Source organism: Solea senegalensis, linkage group LG19 (assembly GCF_019176455.1).
Source record: "Solea senegalensis isolate Sse05_10M linkage group LG19, IFAPA_SoseM_1, whole genome shotgun sequence".
Lineage (NCBI taxonomy): Eukaryota > Metazoa > Chordata > Actinopteri > Pleuronectiformes > Soleidae > Solea > Solea senegalensis.
This window is the reverse complement of record NC_058038.1, coordinates 18,870,525-18,888,599: the sequence shown is the minus strand read 5'-3', so window position 1 is coordinate 18,888,599 and position 18,075 is coordinate 18,870,525. Positions and strand designations below refer to the sequence as shown.

Sequence of the window (18,075 nt, the reverse complement as noted above, 5' to 3'; positions counted from 1 at the left end):
TTACAAAACAGAAACTCATGGATTTGACTTGTTTATTTTTTTCAGCTATTTATTCTCAATACTCAGCAGTAAGGGTATAGTTTATGGACAAGGTTTTCTGTTAAGAAATGAATTATCAAAACATAGTTTATAAAAGTGTATAGTAAGCATTACACACACACATATATATATATATATATATATATATATATGTGTATGTATGAATGGAAACAAAACATTAAAACTTAAAGCGGAAAAGGTTATAATTGTCCCAAACAAATGTTTTCTTCTTCTTCTTCTTCTCTAAAAACAAGTTGAAATGCAGACTGGAAAGTGTCTTAAAAAAAGTTAACTAAAGTGAAGGAAGCAAATGTACAGTTATTATTTCTGAGTTCTAGATCACATGACTCCTACAGCACTTGACGGTCACTGCACAGCTCCAACTCTTAGCTTTTTTTTTTTTTTTTTCAAACTAGCACCAGGTTCTTCTGAAAACACTTTTTGTTGTTTTTTTAAACACACAGGCTTCCAAGAGTGAAAAACAAAACAAAAACGCAATTAAATTAAAAGGGAAAAAATTAAGTAAATATAAAATAACACCAATAAATACAATAGGTTACCAGAAAACATGGAACATAAAAAAGGACAAAATCATGTCGAGTCGTCCCTTTTCAATGTGAGTGAGAGTCTGTGACGCAGGAAGTCGGAGTGGGCGGAGTTAAATATGGAAGTGTGGGATGATGGGAAAACTCGACCGTCACAAAACCACTTGGTTAAAGGCAAAGAAAAAGTTCCAGTTCATGAAAAGTTCAAGGTCTGAGTGAAGCCCAGTGTCCGTCGACATCGTCTCCACACAACAGAGGGACTGTGGGTAAAGGGGGAGGGGTTTACATCAAAGCTCTAAACTCACACCATCCTAATGACTGTGAGTGCCGTCCATTACAAGAGTTAATAAGAATTATAATAATAATGTCAATAATATAAATAAATGCAGTACTACGATGATCGCTTGTCTTTTTTCCTTCGTAGAAAAGAGGTCGTGAAGGTCACACAGTCGGTACGATAAATACAGAGAAACACCTGCACAGCCCCGGGGCATGATGGGAGATCAGTGACATCACCGCTCCGTCTCACATACAGACTCAAAGAACGAGGACACGTCAGGAACGCCGCCACCACCCGCCGACTTTAACGCCTCGACTCACAGAACCGGTCCGCCGTCGCCACCGCTATCACACAATTTCACTTCATACATGTGTGTCCGCCAACATCCACATGGACACCACAGACCCAACATTTCCAGTCCAATGGGTGGCGCTCTCTTGTTTTGGCAGCCCATGGCCAAGTGAAAGGGAATTGGGCTTTTAACCTGAGGGTCGCTGGTTCAGATCACGGGACTGGTCACTAACTGGTGAGTAAATAAAGAGGCTGAAGTGTTCATGAAACTGTGATGTCATCAAACACAGACAGACTCAGAGGCTGTGATGTCATCAAACACAGACAGACTCAAAGGCTGCGATGTCATCAAACACAGACATGAACAGTCGGTGTTCAAACACACCGGAATCAGCTTCTATCACACGCTCTCTGCTTCAGCGTTGCAGAAACTGTGCATTTGAAATGAAGGCCCGCCTCTGAATCCATGTGATTGGCTGCTGTTATTCTTCGCTGTGTTCACGACAAATGTTCCATACATGATCGAAGTATGTGTAAAAAAAAACGTGTGAGACATTTATGTCGCTAAGGCCATTTAAAGATGGGGGCAGGGCTGGTGCCCCGCCTCTCCGCAGACACTAAACGCCGCATAACTGATGACGTCATTTTTACTGATGTTTTTTAAAAGATGAGGTCGCGTTTTCACAGATTGCTCCAGTTCCCGCCCGCCGCTGCCCCCTGCAGTGTGTTGTGGGGAGTTCATCTCTCCCATGAGACGCGAATAACCGCCCGGGAAATGGAAGCGCCGCCAAACGTTTCTGTCAAAGCTGAGGTCGATGAGGTCGTGTGTGAGACGGAGGCATCAGGAGGCGACCTGACCGACACACACACTCTGCATTGACTTTCATTCATTTAAATAGACTACACAGAGGCTTATCACTAACCTTAACCATAACCAGTTAATGACTAACCCTCACCTTAACCTAACCACAATTAAAATCTTAGTCATAATCTTAACCAGTTCCTCAGAAATGAGGTTCTGCCTCATTAGGACAGACGACTGGTCCCAACAAGGTCAGTGTTTATGACAAAACACACACACACACTCTTTTCCGGCAGTCAGACACGAAGCCCCGTCCTCAACGGCGCCTCCTGCAGGTGAGTCACGTTAAAACAGTCAGTTCAGACCTCTGTGGTTTAAAAACACTGACAAAGGCCACGAGAAACTAAACTCCCAGCAAACGTCAGCAACAATGAGTCGACTCATGGGACTGCTCAGAAACTGCAGTGGCTCCGCCCCCAACACTCAGTCAGCCATACACGTGTCAGTGTTTGTCCGTCTGTACTCAGCTCAGTGTCTGCGGCAGTGTGGCCAGGATTCCTCATCAAAGTTCCAGAACCACAAATGTACGAGTCGCTCAGCAGGGAGGCGGGTCTGTCTGTCTGTGAGCCGGACCACCTGTCTGTCTGTGCAGGACGGCCGAGAAGACCACACTCACCACAGATACACGTGGAAAGAGGAGGGGGAGCAGGAGGAAGCGCTACATTTTGTGACTGCAACTCCGCCCCCCAACCCATAACTTGTGCAACCAATCACCAGCCCCACCCCCTCTTCCTTAGCTCATATGAAGGGGCCACCTGGCATACCCAGGAAGCTGGGCGCACCCATGGCCATGGAAGAGGGCGCTGTTGAGCTGCTCCAGTGCACCTTCATGTGGTGCCTCAGGTTGGACTTGGAGGAGAAACGCTTGTCACAGTGCTGGCAGGAGAACGGCTTCTCCTTGGTGTGGATGCGCCGATGGCAGATGAGTTGCGTCGAGACACGGAAGGACTTTCCACAGTCTGGACACTGGTAACGTTTGGGCTCGGTGTGAATCCTCCTGTGGTTCTTCAGCGACATTAGGTTAGGGAACTCTTTCTGGCAGGAGTTGCAGAAGTAGGTGCCAGTTTTGTGACTGTTCTTGTGGTTGAGTAGGGAGCTGGCATGGCGGTAAGACCGTCCACATTGATCGCAGACATGAGACTTAATCACCGCACTGTTGCCCCCACGGCTGCGGGCTTTAGCCATGCTGCCTGGGTTGAGTCCTTGCTCTTGCATTAATGTGAGGTCCAGGCCTGACCCCCAGCCCAGCTCCTGGGAGCCACCGAGTCGTGGCTGCTGGGTTCTGGGCTGGTGGGGCTGCGGTGTCTGTCGATGTGTGATCTCCATGTGGAGCCTGAAGCTGGCCTGTGTCGGGAAGGCTCTCTGACAGGACCTACAGGTCAGCTCCCGTTGCTTCTGGTGGACTCGTCTGTGGTTGTAGAGCTGTGAGGAAACGCGGAAGGCCTTGCCGCAGTCATGGCAACGGTGGCGCCGTGTCTCAGAGTGGATACGGCGGTGGTTCTTCAGGGCAAGCAGGTTGGAGTAGGTTTTGAGGCACACGGCACAATGATAGATGCCGACTGTGTGGGTGTTCTTGTGGTTGAGAAGGGAGCTAGCATGGCGGTAGGAACGACCACACTGATCACATCTGTGCAGATACAAACAAGAAGAAGGAGAAAGAAAGGAAACACGGGGAAGGGACGAGGGACAGAGGGAAAGAACACATTAGCAGCAGAAGATGATCATTTATTTTCAGTATTCTAGCCAATCTCAAGTTACTGGTTACCACTTTTTTCTTTTCAATTACTCTAAGATGTTGCACATACAGGTATATGATCTGAAATCCGGCTTAAAGCTTTTAAAGAAGACTGCTAACAAAGTGGTGTACCATTAAAAGTTACATGACAGGTGACATGGGAGAGGACTGCTGGGTGGGTGAGGGAGGGGGAAAGGGAGAAACGGGATTTATGTAGGGAACTGGGAGGTATCTGCTGCTCCCTGCACTGCACAAGCTTCGGTATCATTCACATCGACACATTCTGTCACCGCCATCTTCTGGGTGATACTTAATGTTGGATGAGAAAACAAACATGCCCCAAGAACCTCAACCATCTCAGACTGCAGGTCCCTCAGACAATAACCTCTCAACATGTGCAGTGCAGCTAGCTCCAAATACGTCCTAATCTTCCCTGTGGTATCAGTTTGCCAAGACATCACAATGTCCATCACATTGCTTCAGTTTATCAACTACAACTGTCCACAATCATGAAAGCAAACATAAACAAATCAAAGACTACAGTCAACATCTGAACAAGAATAAAGGAACACACATCAATTATTCATAATCTGCATATGTGCTAAACATACTATGAATTTGTGTCAAAGAATACAAACATAAAAACAGTAAATCTAAACATGAATTGTTTGACTGTAGGAAGCCTGAAAAAACTTAGTGTGACATATGCTAACTGAAAGCAAACGGGGTTGACTTATCTGGTCTCTCCACTAATTCAATTTGTCCAAACTTCAGAAAAATCCGAATTCCGGCACGCGTATGGTCCCAAGGAAGCCGGATTGGAGATCATATACCTGTAATAGACATGTAGAAACCTAATTTTATCTTTACTATTCTTTTCAACTTCGAAGAATCACAAACAACTGACGAGAACTCACGTGTACCGACACTCTTCGCCCTCTCCTGGGGGTGCCGTGGCCTTCCTCCTGACTTCCATGCCTACCTGGTTGTCCCCGCAGCGGTGCCGGGCCAGACCGGACCTCCCCTGGAAACTCTTCCCACAGGTGGGACAGCCGAAGGGAGTAGCGCCCTCCTCATGGACCTTCTGATGGTTGCGGAGGAACCTGGCCAGTCGGAAAGCTTTCCCACATGTGAGGCAGATGTGCTTCTTCCGCTGTGTGTGGATGCGCATGTGGTTACGTAGTGCCATGTAGTTGGTGTACGGCTTGTCACAAAAGTTGCACCGGAAGTTGCCCGTCTTATGCGTGTGCTTGTGATTCAGCAACGAGCTTGCATGTTTATAGGCACAGCTACAAAGGTCGCAGGCGTAGGGTCTCTCATCAGAGTCCAGGTCAACTGTGCTTCTCTCCATGCTGATGTTGGTGGAGCTGCTGGCAGAGGAGGATGAAGGCAGGTGCTGAGCTGGGCAGTCATGGGCTGCCAGCTCATCAGCCGTGGCGAACCCTTCACAGCATCCGTCGCACTCAAAATCCATCTGGGCCCCCGGGCCCTGCGGGCCTTTGCACAGGCCCGCTGTAGTGTGGGTAGCTAGCTGTCTCTGAGTGCGAAAACCTTTGCCACACTCTTGGCAGTTGTGCTTCTTTTGGGCAAAGTGGAGACGTAGGTGGTTTTTCATGGCCAGCCTGTTTGGGTATGTAGAGTTGCAGACGTTGCAGTGGTACTCCCCAATTTTGTGAAGGTTCTTGTGATTGGCTAAGCTCCCAGCATGTCTGTATGTCTTTCCACATTCTTCACAGGCAAAAGGCCGCCGTCCACTTTCAGCAGGGTCAAACTTCTGAGGCCTGGAGGTTCCGGCTGAGGAGTAGGGCTTCTTGAAGCCTTGGTGGCTGTATTTGACACCCATCACTTGGCCCTTGGATGACTCTCCCCTCATAGACTGCATTTGAGACGGGCCTGGTTGCTGGAAGCGCGAACCGTTTGGGCCAGTCCGAACGAGACCTTTGGCCCGGCGCTCCTCGTGGAGACGGAGGTGGTTGATCAACTGCTTTTGGATCTTGAAGGCCTTACCGCATTCTTCACACTTGTGCCTGCAGGAGGTAATGAACAGAGATGAAGAAAACACGACATTCAACTCATTCTTGGACAAACATCAGAAAACCCACGACATGGGGGAACCTTTGGCATTACTGCAAAATAGTCACATTAATAGAAATGGACTAAAAGTCATATCTCGATATTTTTTAGCTGATACTCGATATATATCTCTATTTTTTCGGTGATGTAATTGGAGATTATAGCATCTCCAATTATTAGATGTTTTCCAGAGGCAAACCCTTTAAAAAAACAGCCCATTATAAGTTTAAGCCACATGTCAAATGTTAGACGTAAATAAGTAAATAATTCAAAAATACAATACTGTTACAATTTTAACAGAAATAAAAACAGACTTAATAAAATTGGAACAAACATGACTAATAAAATAAAAATTCTATCTGTGAAAATGAACGCATAATTGAGTTTGAACATTTTTTCAATTATTTCACAAAAATATTTAACACTTGTTGATATAATTAAATAATGTCATATTTTATTATCAATATTGACAACTTCAGGTTTCTATATGTATAAAAGTGGCCGACAGCAATGGAAAATAAGTCAAAACTCTGTAGTGTGTGAACTATGAACCAGCTAGTTCCCACCTCCTCGGCATGAGCTGAACGATAAATCTAACACACCAAGAGAGGCAGGACTAAAGGCAGAACAGCCAATCATCAGCCGTCACACTCAAAGCCGGTGTCATGTTTGAGGCAACAACAGGAGAGGGAAGGGGAGAGGAGGCAGCCGCAGCGAGTGTAGAAACAGAGCGACTGTATTGAGGCAAAACTGAGGGAGAACTGCAGAAAAGGTGTGGGTGTTAAAACACCCACATCCCCCACGGGTGCAACGCCCCAGTGTAAGTGTGTGTGTAGGGACGCAATGAGGAGACATAGGTGCGAACTTGCGGTTCATGTATTGTCATTTTAACGCAAAATGAACAATATCGATACAACCAATATTGTCCTGTGTTATATCGCGTATAGAAATATATTAATATATATGTTAAAATATCAAGATTTCGCCCAGCCCTAGTGGGGTTGGCAGTTTGCTTATTATGAAATGCTGACTGTCGTTCACACTATCCAAGGGTTTAAATCAGATTTGCGGGTCCAGGCATAACCAACCTCTCAGTGTGAGTTACTCCTGTAACAACATAGGTGCACCCATGTTTGAATGCTGGGAAAATGGGAGGAGCATCATCTTGCTGATCAAATAATTGCCTTGCCAGGCAACATTGCGATACACACTCCTGATCAAAAATGGCCAGAATTTACATTTTGCACTGATGGATCTTAAGAAGGTTCCAAGTTATGCTTCAAAATGCAAAAAGAAAAAATGGGAGTGAGACAAAAAAAAATTTGAGTAAGCAATTCACTGCAAACAACCATTAAACTGAAATAGGCTGTTCATCAGCTAATCAAAAGTTTAAGACCACAGCCATTAACTGCCAAAATCATTGCAAAAATGTGGATTCAGTGCCATTTTCTGTAAGGTATTCACACTGTCATGACCCCCTGATGGCAAAGGCTAAAAAGCTTTCTCTCTTTGAACAGTCGGATTGTTGAGCTGCATCAATAAGGCCTCTCGCAGCGTGCCATTGCTGGTGAGGTTGGACGCAGTAACACAGTCATTTTAAACTTCTTAAAAGATCCTGAGGGTTATGGAACAAAAACGTCAAGTGGTACACCTAAAGACATTTCACTGGCCCTGAGCTGGAGGATCTAAATGGCTGTCCGTCAAGACACGGGCAATCCTTGGCCCAAATTAAGCTTTAGATTTAGGCTTTAAAAGGCTGTGGTCTTAAACTTTTGATCAGCTGATGAACAGCCTATTTCAGTTTAATGATTGTTTGCAATAAATTGCTTACTCAAATAGTTTTGTCTCATTCCCATTTCTTCTTATTGCATTTTGAAGCATGACTTAGAACCTTCTTAAGATCCAACAGTGCAAAACGTAAATTTTGATCAGGAGTGTATACACCAGGAGACTGGTATGTAACGCAGTACTCCGTGCTAGTGTCATGGCCGCTTTCGATGTTCATGTGCAGTTTAAGTGAATATTTGTGACACCAGTTTTGATGCAGTGTGTCCAGTTAAGAGAAACACAAAAAACTCTTTGATAAAAATAACTTTTTAAACATTGAATATTTTTTTAAAATCAAATTTTTTCCTGGCAGTCTAAACTGCTGAAAAATCAACAATTAAAAACTTGATATTCAATAAACCAAATATCAACAATTATGAATATGGAGAAATGGGTGCAAAGCCCTTTAGATGAACAATGATGCTGCACCTTTTTTTACAGCTGATTTATTCATGTCATGTGAAATATGCACTGAAAAAGATGTTACATAATACGTTGTTGTAATGGTGTGCACAATAAAACCAAAACATCGTTCTGCTGTTTAGACTGAAACACTGACCACCTCCAATCATCCACTCAGTATCCACACATTATTTAATCGAGTTATGTAAAACTGACGGTACCGATCAGGACAATATACAATATAAACTGGCAACTGCACGAGCCAGAGGCTGAAACTAGAGCTGTGACTAACGATTATTTTCATAATCGATTAATCTGTTGATTATTTTCTTGATTAATCGCTTGGTCCATAAAATATCAGAAAACCTTAATTAGTGTTGATCGGTGTTAAGTCAAACCTGGAAATGATGATGTTGTCAAATATCTTGTTTTGTCCACAAACCAAAATGATTCACTTTTAAAGGTTTCTTTGTTATCCAGAGCAAATGAATGAAGATAATAGTCACATTTAAGAAGCTTAAACAATCAGTAATATTGCTTTAATCACGAAAAAAGCTTTGAACCGATAAATCGAATAGTTGTCAATTAATTTAGTCATCAATTAATAATTGATTGTTTCAGCTCTAGCTGAAACCTTCCACCAAAGCATAAATTCAAATTTAGGACTCATTTGGGAAAGGTTGCCAAAGAATGGCTGGTTATTTTGGAAGTACAAAAAAAACTGTACCAAACCCAACTGTTGCAGTCGATGGAAACACAGCTTTAATTAACCTCATAGGAGCCCACATAGTGCCCAATTTTTCAGGACAACCCTTAATTTGAACTCAATATCTGGACAAGATTATTTTAGTCCTTCACTGTAAATTTGACATACTTGTCTTCAGGGAATTAGGGACCTACCTCTTCAGGTCAAAGTGTGTTCTTTGGTGATTCTTGAGAGCCAGCAGGTTGTAGTAGCGTTTCTGGCACACCAAGCAGCGAAAAACACCAGTCTTATGGGACTTCTTGTGATTCAGGAGCGAGCATGGGTGCCTGTACCCACGTCCACATTGGTCACACTTGTGAGGCTTGTCACTTTGGTCAACCATCGTCCTACGTCCATCGCCACCAACATCACGACTCCCTCCAGCAACCCCACCACTGACACCATCTCCTCCTGACAGCCCTTTAGCTCCATTCAGTCCTTGCTTGCTCATAGAGCTGCCCCGGTTCTTGCCGGGGCACAGGTGGGTGATGAGGTGGTGCCGGTCAGCGAAAAACATGCCACAGTCAACACAAATGTGGTTGCGCCCATCCATCTTGTCATTGCCATTAGCTGAGCTGCCTCCTATACCCTGTTGCTGGCCATCTGACCTTTGAGGACCATGGACTAACTGGTGATTTAGCAAGTCCTGCTTCCTAGAGAAACTCTGGCCACAAGTGGAGCATATCATTCTCCAATCTTGCTCCAGGGTGGAAGGTCCTGGCCGTGGACCTGTTGGGTTATTGGCATGACTACGCAGGTGACTCCTGAGAGCTCTGAGACTGGCATAATGATTACCACACACGGAGCATTGATACACTTCTCCATCATCGTCGTCATCTTTATCGTTGCTCCCCATTCTTTTGCCTCCGCTCTGGGAGTACTGTCGTTGGCTGCCACTTTCCTTCAGGCTGCTGGAACTGTGGTAGTTCATGTTCCCCATGAAACCGTTGGGCATGTTATTCTGCTGCTGTGGCTGCTGCTGCTGTTGGCCAAGGCGAGGACACATGTGGGACTTTATGCCAGACACATCTGCATACATCTCACCACAGTCTGCGCACACATGCCTGTCAGCCTGTCGGTGTGAGGAGCTGCTCTGGGAGAGTGAGCTGCCATCAAAGCGATCATGGAACTCAAGGGAGTCCAACCCACTGCTGTGACCGCCATCCTGAACAAAGTGGGCAGCATCACTGAGATTCCCGGGCAGTGTGATTGGAGTGGTAGTGCCACTGCCTTCCTGGACATAGCTCTGCTGAGAGTCCAGCGTCAGTGGCTCTGGAGAGAGCCAGTCATTGCCGTCACTACCAATAGGCTGGTTAGAAGAGCGTCCCTTGTGGCTCCGTAGGTGGCTGTGTAGCGCTGCCAGGTGGGGGTACTGCTTACAGCATATGGTGCACTGGTAGTGGCCTGTCTGATGACAGCGTTTATGGTTCACTAGACTTCCTGCATGCCGGTAACTTTTTCCACACTCCCCACACTTGAATCGCCTTTCTCCATCATCTGGAGAATTGGACTGGGGCACACGACCTCCAGAGGGAGAGGACACCGAGCCCTGCGACCCAGAACTTAATGACTCCGTGTTGAGGATGGAGCTGTCCTGGCTGTGGGAGGCAGGATGTGGATCATGTGTCAAGTAGTGGACCTTTAGGGTCTCTAGATCTGGGTGTCCAGCGCCACAGTACGCACATGTGTAGATGGGGTTGTTGACTGGAGGGCCCATTATGGGATCATAGGGACCTCTTTTCTCACTGGGCAAAGGTGGCAGAGGCAGAGGGTCACCCAGGGCTGGTGTGTAAGTCGGAGAACGAACAGCACTCAGATTGTGAGGCATGATTCCTGCGAAACTACGTGACAGGCTGAGGGAGGGCGATGCCGCGTTGTGCAGCAGGATGTGCTCCTGAAAATCGGCCTTGTTTGGCAGCGCCACCTGGCACAAGTGGCAGAAACAGGAGGCTGTGTCGTCTCTCTGGGATGACTGAGTGGCGCTGCTACTGCTGCTGCTGCTCACCATTGATGCCCCCGGGGTCTTGAACTTCGAGTGAGTTCTCTCGTGGCTGTTTAGGCCAGCCAGGTTGCTAAATTGTTTGAAACACACAGAGCACTTAAAAGTTCCTTGTTGGTGACACTTCTTGTGGTTCACCAGACTACCGTGGTGCCGGTATGTTCTGTCACACTGATCACACTTGAACGGTCTGTCCCAAGCTTCGTCAGATTCAGGGGAGCCTTTTTTTCCGTGGTCGTCTCTCTCGTGATTCTGTAGGACGTTATGTCCCATACCACTGTTATTCAAATGAGAGCGGCCAAACCCGTCAGACAGGTCCTGGGCGAGACCAAAGTCCCTCTCGTCGTGGGCCGCTTCTTCAGGCACTTCCTCACTCTCCTCTTCTGCGTGTGCACTACTGGGGGACAAAGTATGGATACGAAGGTGGTTCTTTAAAGCAACAGCGTTAGGCAGGGTGCGGGTACAAACGGGGCACTGAAATGAACCCACCTCATGAGACTTTTTATGACTGGCTAAGCTCGCTGCATGCTTGTAAATTCGGCCACACTGTTCACATTCAAATCGTCCAGTCTCTTCCTGCTGATAATGTGCTTTCATATGCTCGAGAAGACTTGGAGTACTCGGACAAACCATATCACATTCTTTACAGGGGTATCCCTTGGCACGACTCATATCATGCATTGCCATAGTATTGTAACGCAAATCAGAGGGGGGGAATCACAGTCCACACCAGAGTGATGAACAGTGATGTGGGGAAGGGGGGGGAGGAACAGTAGAGCTCAGCTCTGAAGCTGGTGGCCATTTTGTCCATCAGTGCAGGTCCAGCCAATTGAGGCCCACCCTGGAAGGTGGTGGCCCTGTGGGGGGAGGGGGGGAGGGTATCCACACCAGCCAATGAGGGATCACTGTGGAGACAAGAAGAACAGCATAGACAATTGTTACTTCTCCAGTAACATAATATCCATCTGAGCTCAAAATTATCCCCGTTTACATGAGATCCAAGAAACCAGGCCATGGCCACGTTAAGGGCTGAAATGACTGGAGCGACAGTTTAAACAGAGCACTGCGCTTCATTCCAAGGACAGTAATGCTGCAACATACTGAACGTCAACCACAGAAACAATATACGACGAGCTAATGTGGACAAAGTCTGGGATCATTTCACGCTGAAGCTTCAGGAAAATTCTGTTCAACGTGTTCACTGAAAAGAATTGGCAGACCATGACAGTACGACATCAATGCTTCAGCTTCTCAAACGCAAAACAATCGGACCTCGTGCCATCGGACAAGGTAACGATAACCAAAATATTAGCATAAACATAAATATTATTGCAAATTTAGATTTTGTCGGGCAAAGACATACATTAATGACTGTGTGTCGTATATTTAATATTGTTGGTAAAAATGATCTAAATGGGTTTCAGAGGCAAAGTTTGACAACTTCCTCTCGCATGCTGAAAAATAATAATCCAAATAATCAATATGTTAACTAACGTTTCATAATCGATTCATCAAGTTCTTGTTTGGTTCAGAAAATGTATAAAAATATTGATCAGTGTTTTACTGTCCATTAGACTTGAAAGGCTTAGGTTTCCCTGAATGGATCTTTAACTTCATTTGAGAGGACCTGGAGACCTCTTTTAAAACATATTGAATCTTCGACATCTCCTGATGCCTGTTGTGATGACTGAGCCACCCCCCTTTTTATTTATAAAATTTATTTTATTTATTTATTTATTTATTTTCTTCTTCCTTTTCTTTCTGTGTGTACTTGTATGTTGTATTGATATGATAGCATTGGACGTTCAATATTGGACAGAGTTTTGCTCTCCTTGAATGGGGTGGGAATGTGGGAGGGGTAAAAATGTGAGAACATTTGAGGAATGGAAGTCTTTTGTTACATTGCTCTGCTCTGTTGTTTTGTAATTGCTTCCAATGAAAGTCTCTAAGAAATTTTGATCAGTGTTTGTCAAACTTGGAAATGATGACGTTCTGAAATGTCTTGTTTTTGTCCACAAACCAAAATGATTCATTAGTTTTATGGAGAAAAGAAACTAGAAAATATTCACATTTAAGAAGCTGAAAAATGACAGAAACTGGTTCTAATTATTAAAGAAAAAACAACAACTGATAAATTAACATGAAAATAGGTGATTACTATATGCAGAGGTTAAATCAGGATAACCCTGTGAAAGTTTAGTGTCACTGGTCACATGATCCAATGACACAGTTCTGTTTTATGAAGTAAACAACTCATTGATGAACTGAGAACATGATTGACAGATTCACTGATTATCATTTTATGAAAATAGTCATTAGTCCCAGCCTGATACTGAGCGGACAGAGACACACACATACACACACAGAACAGTAACACTCACTCATCTGTTCATTCAAGTAAAAATAAGCTTTGTTTTCTTTTCTTATTTCATTGTAAATTTTCAACACTTGTTTTTTTCCTTCACTCCTGTGTCCGAAGTGTCTCTGAGGACACGGAAGTATCCAGACTGTATGTCAGTGAAGGTTCAGTCTTCAGCAGTTTACTGTGGACAACTGGACTTGAGTTGAGGACATTTCTTCTTCTTCAGATCAGAGAAGGTCTTTCAGGTCTTTCTGAGTGGTCTAGAGAGTGGTTCAGTAGAATGCACAGTTTCAGGTTGTTGGTGTCTTTTTGAGGACAGCTCAGGACAGTTTTGTTGGTGTCTTCGTCCAACTCCTCTGCTGTGATGGTTCCTCCAGGTTTCTGTCCAGGTCTATCTTCCCTGGACAAAATGTGACCCTTGTCCTTCCGATGTAGGTGGTCAGCAGAGTCCTGTCCTGACTGTCCGCATGTCCTGACCGTCCACATGTCCTGACCGCCAAACAATCTCCAAACACAAGAGTCTGATAATGGCGACGACGAAGATAGAGGCAGAGATTATCTGTGTGTGTGGAAGAGAAAGGCGGAGCTATGACATCATAACATTTTTTACAATGTAGCGTTTTGGATTGTCTGCACAAACTCTGTGGCAGAGTTTTGAGATATTCTGTTTTTAACTCATGAAACGAAACAATAAAAACAACCCTGTTTTTCAACCCTGATTATCTGTCTGTGTGTGCAAGTCTGTGTGTCTGTCACTGTGTGCGCGCGCTTCCACACTTGCCAACATGACCAACAGAGGGCACCAGAGGCTTGTTGTGTGAATGTGGTGAAGCGTTGTTGTTATTATTGTAGCTTTAGTGATATACGGCTGTGTTTCCACTCACTAACCACAGAAACTGTGTGAACAATGAGTGTAGACTGTGTGACTGTAGATCAGTGAAAACGACTGTGCGCTCATCTCCAACATTCAGCAAAGCAAATGTGTCAAATGTCCATATTTGACAGAGTGTGTATTTAGAGGTTTGTAGGTGATGCAGCTGATGAAATAAAATGCAGAAGAATCTTTAACTTTAATGAGATCACGTGTAGTTGGGAATCAAGATCATGATTTTTTTAATAACGACATATCGTGCAGCCCTAGTGTGTGTGCACGCGCATTTACATGAAACAAATGTGAGGAGCTACTTTAATAAGATAAACACAACTTTATCGATTTTATGTAAAAAAAAAACAGACAGACGATATTTTCTACTTTGTCATTTTTCGGCTTCTTGAATATGAATGTTTTCTACTTTCTGTCATTTTTTAGCTTCTTAAAAATGAATATTTTCTACTTTCTGTAATTTTTCAGCTTCTTAAATGTGAATATTTTCTACTTTGTCATTTTTCCACTTCTTAAATGTGAATATTTTATACTTTCTGTCATTTTTCCGCTTCTTAAATATGAATATTTTATACTTTCTGTCATTTTTCACTTCTTAAATGTGAATATTTTCTACTTTCTGTCATTTTTAAGAAATGTGAATATTTTCTCTTTCTGTCATTTTCACTTCTAAATGATATTTTATACTTTCTGTCATTTTGCTTCTAAATGTGAATATTTTCACTTTCTGTCATTTTCAGCTTCTTAAATACTGAATATTTTCTACTTTCTGTCATTTTCACTTCTTAAGTAGCGGGCTATTTTCTAAATGTGAATATTTTATACTTTGTCATTTTTTTCTTAAATGTGAATATTTTCTACTTTCTGTAATTTTTCCGCTTCTTAAATATGAATATTTTCTACTTTCTCATTTTTCTTCTTAAATGTGAATATTTTCTACTTTCTGTCATTTTCAGCTTCTTAAATGTGAATATTTTCTACTTTCTGTCATTTTTCAGCTTCTTAAATGTGAATATTTTTACTTTCTGTCATTTTCAGCTTCTTAAATCATTTTTCTTAAATGTGAATATTTTCTACTTTCTGTCTTTCAGCTTCTTAAATATGAATATTTTACTTTCTGTCTTCTTAAATGTGAGTATTTTCTACTTTCTGTCATTTTCAGCTTCTTAAATGTGAATATTTTTTACTTTCTGTCATTTTTCAGCTTCTTAAATGTGAATATTTTCTACTGTAATTTTTCTTTTTAAATATGAATATTTTATACTTCTGTCATTTTTCAGCTTCTTAAATGTGAATATTTTCTACATTTTCTTTCACTTCTTAAATGTGAATATTTTTATACTTTCTGTCATTTTCTTTTTAAATATGAATATTTTCTACTTTCTGTCATGTTTAGCTTCTTAAATGTGAATATTTTATACTTTCTGTCATTTTTCTGCTTCTTAAATATGAATATTTTCTACTTTCTGTCATTTTTCAGCTTCTTAAATGTGAATATTTTCTACTACCTGTCATGTTCAGCTTCTTAAATGTAAATATGTTCTACTTTCTGTCATTTTTCAGCTTCTTAATTGTGAATATTTTCTACTTTCTGTCATGTTCAGCTTCTTAAATGTGAATATTTTCTAGTTTCTTTGCTCCATAAAAAAAAAGACATCTTTTAAAACGGAACAATTTTGGTTTGTGGACAAAAGCAAGACATTTGAGAACATCATTTCCACGTTTCAAACACTGATCAATACTTTATGAACTAATCAAGAAACTTAGATCCTAAACCTGGTCTTGTGACGTCACAACCTCCAATTAGAATGCAGCGTTTAAGCTTTAAAAAGCCTCAAACCACGACAACAGAGAATCATGAAGAGAACTAGTTCAACAAAATCAATGCAGTCCAATATTAATTCTTACATTTACTTTTTTATCTTCACTTTTTAGATTTGTATTTATTTCAAAAGGCCACATATCAAAATTTAAACAAATTCAAGAAAAGGAAAATAAATATAACAGCATGAATTATGAGATTAAAAACAATCTCATAATTCATTCAGTTTTATTTATTTTTCTTTCAAAAATGTTTTTTGTTTTTTTAAATGATAATTTTTCAAAATAAAACCATGCTGTTTCTGTTACACACAAACACATTCACGTGACTCGTCCCAATATTCAGTTATTGAATAAAACCAATCAAACAGCACACACTCTGACCTTGGCCCGTCTCCTCTCGCTCGGGTTCAGTCTCGGCATCATTTTATCGGGACTAAGCGGGAGCGTCTCACCGCCGACACCGACTCTTCCTGCCATGTATCCCCGGGAGTGGAGTCCGAGTCCCCCCCCCCTCCCGGTCTCAGTTGCGGAGCATCATGGCAGGCGGTGTATCGGTGAAACGGAGCAGTTCCATCCAAACATGTCCGACATAACGCTCACACCTGCGGCCATGAGCCCACTCTCACTGAGACCCCAGCTGCAGGAAAATGGCTTTCAGCAGCAGCAGCGAGCCATTTTACCCCCGCGCTAACGCCGCGGCTCCGTTATTTAGACCCCACAAACAGACGATAACACAGAAGCTGGAGCCGAGCACCGAGCCGAACCCGAGCTCAGCCCGACGGTGAACCGTGGAAAGTGACCCGCAGCGGTCTGACATTTCAAACAAAAACCGACATTTCACGGTGCAAAGGTAAAAAAAACAAAAAAAACACAGAAAGGCTCGAGCTACGACTAGCATTAGCTTCAGTGCTTGGCTAATTAGCAGCCACCCCCCCCACCGCCATGAGAGGGAGAAACGGAAGTTCACAACAACACAACGACACACAAGCAGCATAAACACGGGGCCGCGTGGATTCAACACGCTGCGTGTTTTTTAATCATAAGTGTGATTAAATTGAGCGGAAGCTCAGCCGTCTGCGCTGCTGTTAGCGTTAGCATCCAGAGGCTAGCCTGCAGCTACACAAAGATGTCGACAAACAGCGCGCGGCCCCCGCGTACGGAATACCGCGTTTTCTGCGCACTCGCGCTCCAAACTTACCCCTCAAATGGCTTCTGCGCGTGCGAAATCAACGATGTGGCGTGAAGATGCACAGCGCGCCCATTTCACGGATTTAGCATGGTTATTTGTTTGTCCTCCTTCCAAACCAGCGCTGACTCCACGGCTCTGCCCCCTCCGTCGCTCAGACACTCACTTCCTGCCGCTGCCGCTGCTGCCGCCGCCACCGCTGGAGCGGAGCGCACAAAGCGACGCGTCATCACGCTCCGAACTCATTTTCAACATCGACACACCAAAGTCCCGGGTCACGGACTGACCCGAGTGTCTGTGTGTGTGTTAATGTGACACAAGCACGGAAATACAACAATATTTAATTTTTACTACAACGTGAGATGTCATACTTATGTCAAACTAAGTCATAATTATGTTAAACTAAGTCATAGTTTTGTTAAACTAAGTCATTATTATGTTAAACTAAGTCATACTTATGTTAACCTAAGTCATATCTATGTAAAACTAAGTCATTATTATGTTAAACTAAGTCATAGTTATGTTAACCTATGTCATATTTATGTTAAACTAAGTCATAGTTATGTTAACCTAAGTCATATTTATGTTAAACTAAGTCATAGTTATGTTAAACTAAGTCATATTTATGATAAACTAAGTCATATTTATGATAAACTAAGTCATATTTATGTAAAACTAAGTCATTATTATGTTAAACTAAGTCATAGTTATGATAAACTAAGTCATATTTATGTAAAACTAAGTCATTATTATGTTAAACTAAGTCATATTTATCATAAACTAAGTCATATTTATGTAAAACTAAGTCATAGTTATGTTAAACTAAGTCATATTTATGTAAAACTAAGTCATAATTATGATAAACTAAGTAATATTTATGATAAACTAAGTCATATTTATGATAAACTAGTCATATTTATGTAAAACTAAGTCATTATTATGTTAAACTAAGTCATTATGTTAAACTAAGTCATATTTATGTAAAACTAAGTCATTATTATGTTAAACTAAGTCATAGTTAT

General features: G+C 42.7%; 1 protein-coding gene across 3 annotated transcripts; it reads right to left on the bottom strand.

Moving 5' to 3' along the window:
- Positions 1-18: 18 nt before the first annotated feature.
- On the bottom strand, positions 19-17,224 carry si:dkey-89b17.4 (zinc finger protein 646). 3 transcript variants are annotated; one of them, XM_044051913.1, is made up of 5 exons: positions 17,066-17,224; positions 8,955-11,703; positions 4,670-5,779; positions 4,490-4,585; positions 3,549-3,646 (listed from the first exon to the last, which is right to left on the bottom strand). In XM_044051913.1, exons 2-4 carry the CDS (start codon positions 11,483-11,485, stop codon positions 4,507-4,509), a joined length of 3,720 nt encoding a protein of 1,239 aa, XP_043907848.1. In that variant the 5' UTR covers positions 11,486-11,703; positions 17,066-17,224; the 3' UTR covers positions 3,549-3,646; positions 4,490-4,506. The 3 variants fall into 3 exon arrangements, with proteins under 3 accessions (XP_043907847.1, XP_043907848.1, XP_043907849.1); XM_044051914.1 differs by having other exon boundaries at positions 3,587-3,646; positions 4,735-5,779; XM_044051912.1 differs by lacking the exon at positions 4,490-4,585 and having other exon boundaries at positions 19-3,644; positions 17,066-17,222.
- Positions 17,225-18,075: the final 851 nt, after the last annotated feature.